The sequence below is a fragment of the Rhinoraja longicauda genome, chromosome 18 (genome assembly GCF_053455715.1).
Source record: "Rhinoraja longicauda isolate Sanriku21f chromosome 18, sRhiLon1.1, whole genome shotgun sequence".
Taxonomy (NCBI): Eukaryota; Metazoa; Chordata; class Chondrichthyes; order Rajiformes; family Arhynchobatidae; genus Rhinoraja; species Rhinoraja longicauda.
In genome coordinates this window covers 32,738,708-32,750,861 of record NC_135970.1, presented here as the reverse complement: position 1 = coordinate 32,750,861, position 12,154 = coordinate 32,738,708, and the positions used below count along the sequence as shown (strand labels likewise).

General features: G+C 40.8%; 1 protein-coding gene across 2 annotated transcripts in view; it reads right to left on the bottom strand.

Annotated features, from left to right (window-relative positions):
- The window catches only part of bbox1 (butyrobetaine (gamma), 2-oxoglutarate dioxygenase (gamma-butyrobetaine hydroxylase) 1), a 75,648-nt gene that overhangs the window by 22,694 nt on the left and 40,800 nt on the right, over positions 1–12,154 (bottom strand). For both annotated transcript variants that reach the window (XM_078415479.1, XM_078415480.1), the window contains one exon: positions 2,407–2,605. In XM_078415479.1, the coding sequence (XP_078271605.1) occupies positions 2,407–2,605 (199 nt within the window). The remainder of the gene's footprint in view (positions 1–2,406; positions 2,606–12,154) is intronic.

Genomic DNA, 12,154 nt, shown 5'->3' with positions numbered 1-12,154 from the left:
GACAGGCCTTTCTGCCCACCGAGTGTATACTGACCATCGATCACCCATTGACACTAGTTCTACGTTATCCCACTTTCTTCACATTAGGGACAGTTTACGGAGGCCAATTAACCTACAAAGCTGCACAAATTTGAAATCTGGAAGGAAATCGGAGCACCCAGAGGAAACCCACAGTCACAGGGAGAAAGTGCAAACTCCTCACAGACAGCACCCAAGGTTAGGATCGAATCTGGATCTCTGGCGCTGTGTGGCAGCAGGTCCACCAGCTGTGCCACTGTGCTGCACTAGACATGTAGGAATGCACGGGGGTCTTTTGCATAGTTAAGTGATGGTGGTTTCGATACCAATTGTTGATAAAATGCAACAAATCCCACTTTATAACTATGACTTCACTTCAAATGTATCTCGTTATCTGTTGGGTGCTTTGGGTTGTTTTATGAAGAGGGCGAAAGAAGGTAGATAAATGTAAATGTTTTTTCTTTCACTTTAATTTGCTGTTCCTCCTTGGTCTTTGCCTTAAGCAAATGTTAGCCCTGTTCATACATGTCCCAAACATATTGATTTCTTTACTGCGATATTTGTTTTCAAAAATGTGACCCTCGAAATACAAAAAGTTAAAGACTCACTAAAATTAAATGCCTTTACATGATTTACCAATAACAAGCTATGATTCACTGCTGCCAAAAGAAATCTGCATGGTGATGGGGCCCTCGATGCGATTTACACATTATTCCTCAGTCAAACAGACTGCACGGCAAAAAAACATGATTTTTATACCGCAGGTGATACTGCCTTCGGAAGCCAGAAGGGAACAATTTCCTTCCAAAATTCTGGAAAAAAATAGTTTTGAAATTGTTTGTAAGCTTATGAAGTGTGAAATGAAATCATTCTAAAAAATTATTCCCAGTAGATTTATATTGTGGGCATGGATTGTTGTTAACCATGTAATCTATTCTCCACATTTATGTAAGGCTTCTGCTGGAATACTGTAGCTATTAACCTTGGACAGAGCCTTTTCTGATACTTGCTCAATAAGGGCAATGACGATTTATTGTTGCACTCCTTCAAATCCATGTTATATTAATGGTTAACCACGACACAAAGATTATGTCTAAAATCCTATGGAGATGCAATTCTGAAGGAAATGCAGATGCTGGTTTAAATTAAAGATAGACACAAAATGCTGGAGTAACTCAAGGAAACATAGAAAAATAGGTGCAGGAGGAGGCCATTCGGCCCTTTGAGCCAGCTGATCATCTAAAATCAGTACCCCGTTCCTGCTTTCTCCCCATATCCCTTGATTCCTTTAGCCTTAAGAGTTAAATCTAACTCTCTCGAAAACATCCAGTGAATTGGCCTCTACTGCCTTCTGAAAAGTATTCACAATACTTTCAAATGCCACCCTCACATCTCCCTCCACCTCCGTCCCCAGCAGCCCGTTCCAGGCTCTCACCCCTCTGAGCAAAAAACGTGCACCACACGTCTCCTTTAAACTTTGCCCATCTCATCTTAAAGGTAGGGACAAAGAAGAGTCAAATAGGGATGTGGATGATGGCTATGATTTGGATAATTCCTCTCTGTGCAGTAGTAAGCTGATGCTAAATTGGGCAGACAAGCAATAGAGAAATGCCCAAATCAGTACTTGCAGGGTGTGATTCCCTCAAATAAATCTTCTTGCAATAAGGTGAATTTTCCAAATTTAGAGTCTTCAATCTTTGGTGCTTCTGAAAGCTCAGGAGGCGGAATATATTCAACTCTAAAGATTTCTTTAACTAAGTGGGAGTCAAAGTTTTGTGGAACTGATAGTAAAGTGTTGTGGCCAAGATCTGATCAGCCGCGATCTTATTGATTGGCACATTCAAGGAACTGTATGTCGAAACTTATCTTCTTATGAAAAGTAAAATAAACTCCCTTTTAGTGGAATTTTTGGTCAACCGTGTGGCAGTCAATGATGAATCCAAGAATAATCAATTTCAAATCCACACTACTGAGACATACACAGAATTTCTGTTTGCTTGGTTTGACTGCTTACTGTCTACCTTTGTGCCGTACAAACTGCCGTCCAAAGGACCAACTGATAGGAGTCCAGGACAAATTAGGATTAAAGGTCTTCTAAATGTGTACTGGTACACTGCTGGAAAACAGAAAAAACAGCCAAATAGCACGAGAGATCCCGGTTCGATCCCGACCTTGGGTGCTGTCTGTGAGGAGATGGTCGTCGTGAACTCGGTGGGCAGACGGTCTCTTTCCATGCTGTGTCTCTAAATTATAATATTTTCTGTGCACAGGTTTCAGGGTTAGGAACCACACTTGGTGTGTGTTACAGCCACGGGAAATGATCAGCAGACAAATAAATGCGTTTAGTTGTTACATGTCACAAGGTTTGGTGCTGTATTTGTCACCTACCCGTAGAAGGTCAGTCTCACGTAGCCGATCCTCTTTCCCAATTTAGCCACTTGTCCTTTCTCCAAGGGAGCATGTTTCAGTTGCACAAATCCGACTCTGCGCAGATTGCACAGCCATTTGTAGGCAACTTCATCACTGGTCAACACTTCTTCAAAGTTGGCGGTGTGGATTTGGAGCTCCGAACCCCAATGCAGTTGATCTGATGTAAAGCAAATTACAATCCTTGTTTACAGCTGTATTCAATACATGATTTACAGTGAACAGTGCAAGTCAAGTCGACTTTATTGTCCTATGCACAAGTACTGCGAGGTACAGGAACAATAAACATCTTGCTTGCTGCAACATCACAGCACACAAAAACATAAATTATAAATACATTAAACAAGGCAAAGACAATTAGAAACACTATTAGAAAAACAGTGACAGTGCAAGAAGTAATTCATAGTGTGCTATTGATACTCTATATTAAAAGATTCCAATAATACCATACTTCATCGCAATGTTCCAGAACACTTCAAATTAATGAAATACTTTTTGATGTACAGATATTTTAGTATCATGACTGTTGCAGTTAAACATAGCAACATGTTTCCACACAGCATGGTTAAAAACAGACACAAAGCACTGGTGTAACTCAGCAGGTCATGCTAAACAGCCAACAATCTGGAGAAAGATCCTAACCTGAAACGGCCAGTCTGAAGAAGGGTCCCAACCCAAAACTGCCAGAATGAAGAAGGGTCCTGACCTTCTATTGACTCCATTTATACTTCACTCTGCCTCGGCAAGACCAGCAGCATAATCGAGGATGAGTCGCACCCTGGCCACTCCCTCTTCTCCCCTCTCCCATCGGGCAAAAGGTATAGAAGTGTGAAAACGCACACCATCAGATTCAGGGACAGTTTTTTCCCAGCTGTTATCAGGCAACTGAATCATCCTACCACAACTAAAGAGCAGTGCTGAACTACTATCTACCTCTTTGATGACCCTTGGACTATCTTTGATCGGACTTTGCTGGCTTTACCTTACACTAAATATTATTCCCCTATCATGTATCTGTACACTGTGAATGGATCGATTGTAATCATGTATTGTCTTTCTTCTGACTGGTTAGCACGCTTTTCACTGTACCTCGGTACACGTGACAATAAACTAAACTGACCTGAAACGTCACCTATCCAGAGATTATACCAGACCCCCTGAGTCACTCCAGCACTTTGTGTCCTTTCTTGTTAACCAGCATCTGCAGTTCCTTGTTTCTATGGTCATAAACAGAGTGTGAAATAAATGAAAAATGTATTTATTTCTGTGGTCAGTTGTGAAGTAAACTGCTATTTTTTCTTCCACCGTGTGCCATCTAAATTTCTTAAAATAAGGTGACGTAAAAACGTTGACATTTAATCAACCAGACAGTTTTCACTTCCCCCGTGAATCATACAGCCAAAATGAACATTTGGTCTGTAACCTAATATACACATTAAAAAAGAATTCAGCTGTTGTTTTAGATTGCATCTTGGCTCCTGCATAAAAGCCACTCCAGCAGTTTGTTTTTCCCATACAACAGGCCATGAATATCTCTGAAACAGGCTCCAGTCCAAATCCAGAGCAATGCTGGGTAGAACAGCATTCCTCCACATAGAGGTCTCAGAGAAATCTTTATAATTAAACTCCTACCCTGTTCACCAACAGCAATAGTTTAGCAGTCTAATTTTTCAATATTTATTAGGAAGTTACGAAGAATAGTCAGGAACTTTTAAATAGTTCTTCACACTCTATTAGCATAGCTTAGATGGAAATCTGCTAGTTGTGCATAAACAGGGTTTCTGGCAAGATTTTGGTGATGATTAGCAAGGGTAGTTCCATGAAAATACACCATTCTAACCAAATATGTCCTTTGACTACTTTGTACTGGTTCAGCCTGTTCATAAACTGCCAGATTCATCCACCTAACAATCATGTTTCAAGAAATAATGTAAAATACGTGAGCGATTGAAGATAAAGCCTTCTTGAGAAGTATGTTGATGCAGCATAATTGGCAATCACCATGTGCAAATTTTACTTTGAGTAGTGGAACATTTCAATTGTGAATAATTTCTTTTGATGAACACTCATTTTTTTTATCACCTTACATTTTAGAATAATTTGCTTTTTTGTACTAATGCGAGTATCATACCCTAGAATATATCTTTTTTCTATTTCAATGTTGGCTCAATATTGTGGATGTTTGTATATTTACCAACTTGTGTTCAATGTGGACACGCAGCTGACTGCACTTTGAGGTGACAGAAAGAAGAATAGTTGTTGTAATTATAATGGAAATCTTAGCTAACGTTGAACATTAACTATGCAGCATCATGTATTGTATGGCTTAATAATATTGCATTGAACTTCAACTGGCACCTTTACAAACATAACCGTGTTTCCTAGAATTGCACACTCAAGCCCCGAATAACTCCACCCCACAATAATATTGCCCCTTTGTATTATTTTCTTGTTCAGTTTGTTCAGATTGTGTTATTTTTACCAGCCTGTTTCAGTGAATAATATCTTCAAACATGTTTGAAAGTTTGAACGGTTCAGCGCCCGGTGCGGCTCGGCCGCGGGGCCTTCCATCGCCTGGCGCGGCTCGGCCGCTGGACTTAACATCGCCGGCGCGGCTCGGCCACGGGGCGTTTCAGTGCCCGGTGCGGCTCGGCCGCGGGGGCTGTGCGTGTCGGTCGCCTCGTTAGGGGTCGAGCTGCCTGTCCGTGGGCGTGGGGGGAAGAGAGTGGAAGTTTTGTTGCCTTCCATCACTGTGAGGGGGTGTTTGGACTCACTGTGATGGATGTTTGTCTTGGGGTCGTGTGTCCTGTGTACTTTTTTCTTTTTTTTGTTGTGTTTTGTGACTGCTGTAATTTCGTTCGGTACTTGTACCGAATGACAATAAAGTTCTATACTATAAAGTTCTATACTAATATGAAAGATCTTTCAGGGGTCTATGGACTGCACTTCAAGATGCTCTTGCACTGTATATCAATGCTTCCAATGCATTTACTGTGTACTGTCCTGTTGATTTGAGCCCTCAAACATTATCACCTCACATTTGTGCAGATTAAACTCCTTCTGCCAATAGACAATAGGTGCAGGAGGAGGCCATTCGGCCCTTCGAGCCAGCACCGCCATTCAATGTGATCATGGCTGATCATTCTCAATCAGTACCCCGTTCCTGCCTTCTCCCCATACCTCCTGACTCCGCTATCCTTAAGAGCTCTATCCAGCTGTATTCTTCGCCAACTTTCCTCACCTTCCACAATTCTACTGATTTCTGTGTCGTCTGCAAACATATTAATCAAGCCACCTAAATTTTCATCCAAATCAATTATAAATGTCATCTTATATATATATATATATATATATATATATACACACACACACACACACATATATATATATATATATATATATATATATATATATATATAGATAAAACACACACACACACACACACATGTAAAGATGTGCACACATCGAAGAGATTCCCCTCCCCTCCCCCCACTCACCATCAACAACACCATAGTCACATCTGTGGAGTCATTTAAGTTCCTTGGAACCATCATCTCCAGGGACCTTAAATGGAAGGCCACCATCGACTCCACAGTCAAAAAGGCCCAACAGAGGATGTCCTTCCTACGGCAATTGAGGAAACACAATCTGCCACAGGCAATGATGGTCCAATTCTATACTGCTATCATTGAGTCCGTCCTCACCTTCTCCATCATGGTCTGGTTTGGCTCAGCCACCAAACACGGCATCCGGAGGCTGCAACGGATCGTTCGCACAGCTGAGAAGGTTGTTGGCTGCAACCTTCCCCCCATTGTTGAACTGTACACTGCAAGGGCCAGGAAGCGAGCGGGCAAGATTATCTCTGACACCTCTCACCCTGGCCACAAACTCTTTGAAGCACTTCCCTTTGGAAGACGACTCCGGACTGTCAAAGCAGCCACAGCCAGACATAAAAACAACTTTTTTCCACGAGTGATAGTTCTACTCAATAACCAAAGTCTGCAGACTCTTTTTTCTCTGGTTTATTTTCACCCACGTGGTTAGACCATAATGGTGTATCCTTATTGTTTTGATATGTTTATGCTTTATTCTTAATTGTTAACTGTATGTTTGTGTTGTCATTTGTGAGTGGAGCACCAAGGCACATTCCTTGTATATGCAAACTTGGCCAATAAACTTATTCATACTATTCATACTCAGACACACACCTCAAGAGTCAAGTGTTTTATCGTCGTGTCCCAGATAGAACAATGACATTCTTACTTGCAGCAGCACAACAGAATATGTAAACATAGTACACTGTAAACAATATCATAAATGAGAAAAAAAGTTCAGTGTGTGTTCTTTATATATACATACATACACACACACACATACACACGCATGCGTACACGTAAAATCAAACAAACTATAATAGTGCAATAATAACAATAATAGTCTATGTAGTTCAGAGCTTATTTGAAGTTGTAGTGTTTAATAGCCTAATGGCTGTAGGGAAGACACATGCACATATAAAAAATAAATATATATATATATAATTAGATATTACAAATATCAAAGGTCTTCACCCAGATCCCTGTGGAATACCACTCGTCACAGAACCTCTGAATAGAAACTCTGTCTTCTATGACCAAGCCAATATTGTGTCCAAATTACAACTCACATAAAATCAATAATATATTACACATCTTAGCCTTTGTGTTTGCTTTAAGAGCCCTTTAAACAAGAACCACATATTTGTCACGTCAGCTTTTGTTTACAACTCATCACAAGTGTAACTTTATCACTAGTCATCACAAGTGTGACAGTAATTAAAAACAAACCTATTTATGCCAAGAAACCAAAACTAGACACAAGCTGTGGCTTACAAAATACCAGGGGGGGCCCCAGCCAAAGTCTGATGCGTGAGGCCTTGAGGTGCCTCCCCACGGGCAGTTCAGTGTTGACTTCACTTTCCCCCTGATGATTTTGGTTCCACAAATAAGGAGCATGATGTCATATAGCTCAAGATTAATTGAAGAACTTTGACTCTGAACAAGAGGAGCTTGGCTCCGGATACGTACTTCGCTGTTTAGTTGCCAAGAACGCAATGATTTGTTTGCTCCTTGGAACCAAAGAGAACGCTAGCCAGAACCAAGGTTGACTCGACAACTCCAGTTTGTTCACCCTAGAAGATACGTTGGCCACTTTAAACTTATTAGGTCATAGTAAATTCTATTAATTGCAAACATGTGACTGGGCTGGCAACAGAATAAACAGAGTATTTATCACCTTGTTCAGTGAAGCAGAAAATTCAAGATGTGAGCTTCTTATTTATACTGCACTCACATTCCCCAGACATTATTTTGCGCCAAAAAACATAATCTCAGTTGAAAGTTGCATATTAACAAAAAGAAACGGGAGCAGACAAATTCCATTAAGCCCATTCTGCCATCCATTTAGACCATGGGCTATCTCTAAATCTACTCCTTTTACTCCAGACAGGTTGGTATCTTTGCTGAACAAAATCCATGACTGTCTTTAATGTTTCATTGATCCAGTGTCCATAGCCTTTTGGAACAGTTTCAGATTTCTACTTAGCTCAACATGAAAAAAAATAGTTCTCATTTTCCTCCTCTATGTCCAAATTCAAACCATAATTATATATCTCCCCTTTCATGTTTTCTCCAACAGATAGAATGTTTTTGCAAGAATTTGCTTTCTTATTTTGAACACTGTAGGGGCACAGGGATTGGTCCAGACCATCGAACCCTCTGATTGGTAGAAGAGGTGAGGTGGTGCGCAGGTAAAGGTACCAGGCAGTCTGGTTTAGAACTCCGAGAGAGACAGTAAGATTTATGGTTGTCTGACGTTTAGTGCGTTGGTTGTCACGGTTGTTAATCTTACAATAAACGTCTACCTCAACGCACATCGCCTACGACTCGCCATAACACCTCGATTCAACCGTAGTTATTTGAGGGAATGCAGAGCAAGCCCTGGTAACCACTTGTTAATTTCAACACTTGAAGCCAGTCCTATTATAGTAAAGCCAATATATCCTCACTGATTGCAGTGCCAAAAAACAAAATCCAGCACTCCAAATGGAGTCAGAGCCAGAGAGTCTAATAAAGTATAACTTTCCCTGCAACCAATCGTTTATATTAGAATCTCTGAAGGTAAAAGCTGACATTCCATTAGTTTCTAAAATATTTCTATATGCAATGGCCCACCAGTTTTTAGTACTTTTTGTTATGTGGATATACAAATGCAGGCTATTTTCTCCCTCATAAAGGACAAATGGTTTTAACTCCCTGTGGGCTCTACACGATTCCTTTTACGTCTCCTCGTCATTCAGTCTTTACAGGGGTACATTTGTAGCAGATGTAAAATGTTTGCACGAAGTAGAATGGTTTGTGATGTAAATCCATGTCTTCTTGTGACAGGAAGGCAACTGGAGGGATGCAGGTGACGGGAAGGTTATTTGCAGGAAGGAACTGCAGATGCTGGTTTAAACCAAAGATAGATACAGCGGGACAGGTAGCATCTCTGGAGAGAAGGATTGGGTGACGTTTTGGGTTGAGACCCTTCTTCAGACTGGTTAGGGATAAGGGAAACATGAGATATAGGCAATGAGCAGCGAGAGAGGATATTGCAGAACTCTCGTCAGAGAGAGGAGAACTTCTTCAAAGTAGACATATCTTCAGGAGATTTCGCAGTGGAGCAGACAAAATGTGTTGGAAGGAATTGCAGATGCTGGTTTAAACCAAAGGTGGACACAGTGGGACAGGTTATTGTTCACTGTGGCACTCCAAAGCATCCGGAGGAAACCCACACAGTCACAGGGAGAACGTACAATATCCGCACAGACTGCACCCGAGGTCAGGATCGAACCCGGTTCTCTGGTGGTATGAGGCAGCGGCTCTACCAGCTGCACCACTGTACCACCAGAAATTATTCAAACTGCAGAGTCTCCAACTTAATCTGTATCTTTTAAGTGTAATGTTGATCAATGTTCTGCATTTAGACCCTCTACCTTTCAGCTTGCCTTCTCAAATGCATTCACAAAATATATTTAATCAAAGTTTCCAGGCTGGGATCTAATCCAGACATCAGATTCCTTGCTCCAAATGTTGAGTTTCCCCCCTTCCATAAATGCTGACTGACAATTACTCCAAATTATGCGGTTTGCCTCATTGTGTCAGGAAATGCCAGTGTGGTGACCAATACTCTCGTAGATTGAATGGTACTCTATGGACAGTGAGCTTGCTGAGCTTAATTTTATGTTTCAGAATCTGGGTTGTGTGCATTGAGCAGACACTGCCCCATAAAGGGAACAAAATTGGGCAAAGTACAATGGAGAAATGGTTGTAAAATATCTGAAAACCTGAAGGGGGTGTAAATGCTCAGGGTTACAGTAAACTTCTGACCATTTGATTGCTGAGAATGTGTTCCAGATGTTCCTGCTCTTCTACTTGGAGCAGTGGTGCCTCTGGAGATGCCAAGATTCTTCTGAAGAATTGGGTTTTGCTTGTATTGCTCTTTGGAGCTGTGCCCTTCCAACACATAGAAATGTTGCTACTGAAGGAAGGGGCTACATCTTATCTGACCGTGGGTAGCGGGTACAGAGCCAGTATAGGGACAGCAATTCAGTTGTACCATGACCTAAGCTACATGGATATCTTTTAATCTTTGATTAGTGGCCAGAACCCAACTCAAACCATCACTTTTGGACAAGTGCAACTGAAAATTAATGTATTTTAGTGTAATATAATTCATGAATTATTCCAAAAATTAATAAAACAAGTTTGTTTTTTTCTGAATTCGATACATGGTCAAACTATCCCTTGCTGCATCAATAATACAATTGTGGAATGCAATTGTTTGTAAAAAAAAAGTTAATGGCCTGCTTTTTCTGTACGTTTGAATTGTGATTTCCCAAAACATATTTGCCATGTAGAAGACACAGAGTGCTGGAGTAACTCAGCGGGTCAGGCAGCATCTCTGGAGAACATGGATCGGTGACGTTCCACAGAGTGCTGGAGTAACTCAGTGGGTCAGGCTGCGTCTCTGGAGAACATGGATAGGTGGTGTTTCACAGAGTGCTGGAGTAACTCAGCAGGTTAGGCAGCATCTCTGGAGAGCATGGATAGGTGACGTTTCAGGTCGAGACCCTTCTTCCGGGAAATGAGAGATATAGACGATGATGTAGAGAGATAAAGAACAATGAATGAAAGATATGCAAAAAAGTAACAATGATAAAGGAAACAGGCCATTGTTAGCTGTTTGTTGGGTGAAAACGAGAAGCTGGTGCGGCTGATGGGAACCCAGGCCATCACAGGCAGAATGTGCAAAGTGCCTATTGGCAGCATTCTAAGTTGGGAACACCCCCAAGCTGCTAAAGTGGTGAGTCTGCAGCACCACTGTGCCACTGTGCTAATCCAAATGAAAATGTCTCTTATGCAAATACTATTAAGTACTACATTTCACATTGAGCTATTTATTAGTTAGAATATGTGTTAACAAAACCAATGGCTCTATTTGCGAACTTTTATTTTAAGTAAGAAGTGATTACTAAACCCAAGGTGACAAACAAGCCCCCCAAAAGCTGTCAGTAAATGTAGTCGTAAGCCAGATGTCATATGGTGACAAAGTTAATATAAACCATCCAAAATCCCACTGTGGTTTGCCAAGTTTGCCTGCACATGTAATTCAGCCAAAGACAAAAATTCCTCTAACTACAAAATAATTGGGCCATTCATCTTCTCACGTGGCCAAATAGAAGCAATGATGGAAACATCTTGCAAATGCGGTTATCAAAGTTGGCCAAATTCATCTGAAGGTATTTTTAGAAGATCCACTCTGCAGTTTAGAATTGTGTTACCAGCACAAAAGAAATTGCGCGTACCATTAAGTAGAAATAAATCCAGAGGAATATCCCTCGTTTGAAAATAATTGCTGAATGGAAACATAGAAAATAGGTGCAGGAGGAGGTCATTCGGCCCTTCGAGGCAGTACCGCCATTCAATATGATCATGGCTGATCATCCAAAATCAGTACCCCGTTCCTGCTTTTTCCCCATATCCCTTGATTCCTTTAGCCCTAAGAGCTAAATCTAACTCTCTCGTGAAAAATATTTATATCTTGTAACTCTTTCCAATGTCCAAAGAGATTACTGTTGTTACTGGTAATGAACGGTTTTAAAGGATAGTAGTGAGAGGGGCTGAGAGCACAAAGAACACACATTAGGTTTTATTAGGTTTTACACATTAAGAGTGAGCAGAAGATTTCCAAGCCAAAAGCGATGAGCGAGGACAAAAATGCATTTTCCCAGTTTTCATAGCATTAAATATCATAAAAGGAAGATATTTGACTCATGGTGTCCCTGCCAATTCTACACAAATGGCTCTGATTAAACAATCCCTATTCATCTGTGATTCATTTTCCTTTTAAAAGCATTTATCCAATTTCCCTTTGAAAGTTAAGTCTGTTCCACCATCCTGGATGCTGCCTGTCCCGCTGAGTTACTCCAGCTTTTTGTGTCTATCTTCGAGATAAAAGAATTCTCATCTTCCAGTGAGTTTCTTTGTCAGATGTGTCCTGTTGTTAATGGAAACAATATTTGGCCCTATCAGGATCCTACAAAAATGTTGAATACTTTATTTAATCTATAGAGAATAATTTCAGTTCCTCTCATCCCTCTACCTTATCTGATCCCCAGCGTCATGGTTGT